This window comes from Palaemon carinicauda, chromosome 9 (assembly GCF_036898095.1).
Source record: "Palaemon carinicauda isolate YSFRI2023 chromosome 9, ASM3689809v2, whole genome shotgun sequence".
In the NCBI taxonomy this organism is placed as follows: domain Eukaryota; kingdom Metazoa; phylum Arthropoda; class Malacostraca; order Decapoda; family Palaemonidae; genus Palaemon; species Palaemon carinicauda.
The window spans coordinates 77852471-77854970 of NC_090733.1; the positions used below are offsets into that span (position 1 = coordinate 77852471).

The 2500-nt window shown below is 30.6% G+C and overlaps 1 protein-coding gene across 2 annotated transcripts in view; it reads left to right on the forward strand.

Annotated features, from left to right (window-relative positions):
• Positions 1 to 2500, forward strand: part of LOC137646793 (probable cytochrome P450 49a1) — a 79362-nt gene that overhangs the window by 32727 nt on the left and 44135 nt on the right. For both annotated transcript variants that reach the window (XM_068379883.1, XM_068379882.1), the window contains exon 2: positions 223 to 473. In XM_068379883.1, the coding sequence (XP_068235984.1) occupies positions 233 to 473 (241 nt within the window). In that variant the 5' untranslated portion in view covers positions 223 to 232. The remainder of the gene's footprint in view (positions 1 to 222; positions 474 to 2500) is intronic.

Sequence of the window (2500 nt, forward strand, 5' to 3'; positions counted from 1 at the left end):
GTTAAAGAAAGTATTGAACTTCACAAACTTGAGGAACTCGTATTTTGGGTTACTTCATTTATATTCCGAAACTTTCATGTAACATAATTTTATTCTTGCTCACCAGATCAGATTTATTCTAGATATTTGATATAACACTTAAACATAAGAAAACCTAATAATGAAAGTAGTTTTTGCAACATTTTCAAAAGCTATAAAATAAACATCTTTTGTATTTTTCAGAATATCCATCATGATCCGTAAAAGGCTGTCATCAGCAGCAAATGTTGCTGCTTCTTCCAGAGCTGCGTTAGTGATTTTTCGTGGTTTTGGAACGTCGTCAGCCACAAAGCAGCAAGTAACTGGAGCAGTGAGCAGCTTAGATGACAAGACTCCGTTGCCTTCAAGCAGTGCAGTGAAACCAACTTCGGAGATCCCAGGCCCTAAAAGATATCCTTTCGTAGGCAGCCTCCTCTCGGTTGTATTCAATAAAGGTTTGTTATGAAGTATAGAGGGAGGGAAGGGGAGACCAAAGTTCAGGTGGCAAGATAGATTATTGAATGACATGAAGGAAAAGGGTCTAAGAGAGCAAGGTGTACAGGACAAAGCAAGATGGAGAAGGCAGACTTAAAACAGCGATCCCATATAGCAATTGGGAAAGCTGAAGGCAAAGAAGGAGAATGAAGTATAAAGGACTGTTACATTAAAAAAAAAAAATCAAATCCATCATTTTAACGAAGAATGAATCTCTAAGCTAGGCATATCGTTGACTATGAGTACTTGGGTGGGTGTGCATGAGCATGAATACAATTAGATGAACTAAATCTTGTTCATGGGGATTTTAATGCCATTAATGCTGGTATATTGCAAGAAAATGACAATATATTGCAATTTATCGCATAAAATAGTGCCTACTGTAGATACCCAAAATATTGTATTTTTCCCAATTCTCCCAATTTAATTGATTTTGAAGTTCTATTGAGTGCTTCTATCTCACCTAATTGATATAAGTAGTTTCTTTTGAAATCATCGGTACTGCCGAATAGGTATACATCTTAAAAATAAGTGATTCTCAGCCTTTCAAAAGTATGCTATAGACAATAGTCTTTTGTTACTTCAGAGAGCTAAAACACAGATATCCGTTCTGCAATATATTTTTAATACCATTTGATATCTGTTTTATGGTTTTGTAGTGTTATCCTTTTCACAGTAGGTCATTCACGTTTTTTCATTGTTTATATACACGATAAAAAGAAATTTTGCATTGATTTTCAAAATTTTAGTGTTGATTTTTTTTTTCACATCCGTAATATGAGTAAGGGGTTGTAAAGCTTTAAATGAATTTGTGTTAGGGTTATACTCCATATATCCACCAAGATTTGCTGAAATTGGTTCATTAGTTTTTGAGTAAGGTTTTTCTCAAACAAAAAATAATCTAACAAAATACATGCCATTTACTTAACATTGTGATTATTTTTCAAAGTACTTCTGCGTACTTGTAGTTTTAATGTATTTTATGAAAATGTTACAGATTCATCCTTGGGTCATATATATATATATATATATATATATATATATATATATATATATATATATATATATATATATATATATATATATATATATATATATATATATATATATATATATATATATATATATATATATATATATATATATATATATATATATATATATATATATATATATATATATATATATATATATATATATATATATATATATATATATATATATATATATATATATATATATGTGTATATATATATATATATATATATATATATATATATATATATATATATATATATATATATATATATATATATATATATATATATATATATATATATATATATATATATATATATATATATATATATATATATATATATATATATATAAATTTCTACCTCATACTTAGGATCAAACGCTGGCCCCTTCTAATGAAGAGCCAGGTTGCTTCCAACCAAAACACGAGAGGCCATAAAAGAAGTCGGAACCTAACTGCTAATCTGCAGTTCAGGATATACCTGGTGAGACATCAGTCTCTTACCAGCGAGTTTTCCGCGACTTCCCGGCCCACCACGTGACACAATTGGTAGTAATTCTTTCAAATTACCCCTAATGAGTCAATATGCATAAATATCAACACAACATCATACTCAAATAGAAATAAATTTTTACCTCATGCTTGGTATTTATTTCTATTTGAGCACGATGTTGTGTTGATATTTATCCATATTGACTCATTAGGGTAATTTGAATGAATTACTATCAATTGTGTCGCGTGGTGGGCCGGGAAGTCGGGGAAAACTCGCTGGTAAGAGACTGATGTCTCGCCAGGCAAATTCTGAACTGCAGATTAGCAGTTACATTCCGACCTCTTTTATAGTCTCTTGTGGCATGGTTGGAAGCGACCTGACCTTTCATTAGAAGGGGCTAGCGTTCGATCCCAAGTATGAGGTAGATTTTTATTTCTATTTGAGCACGATGTTGT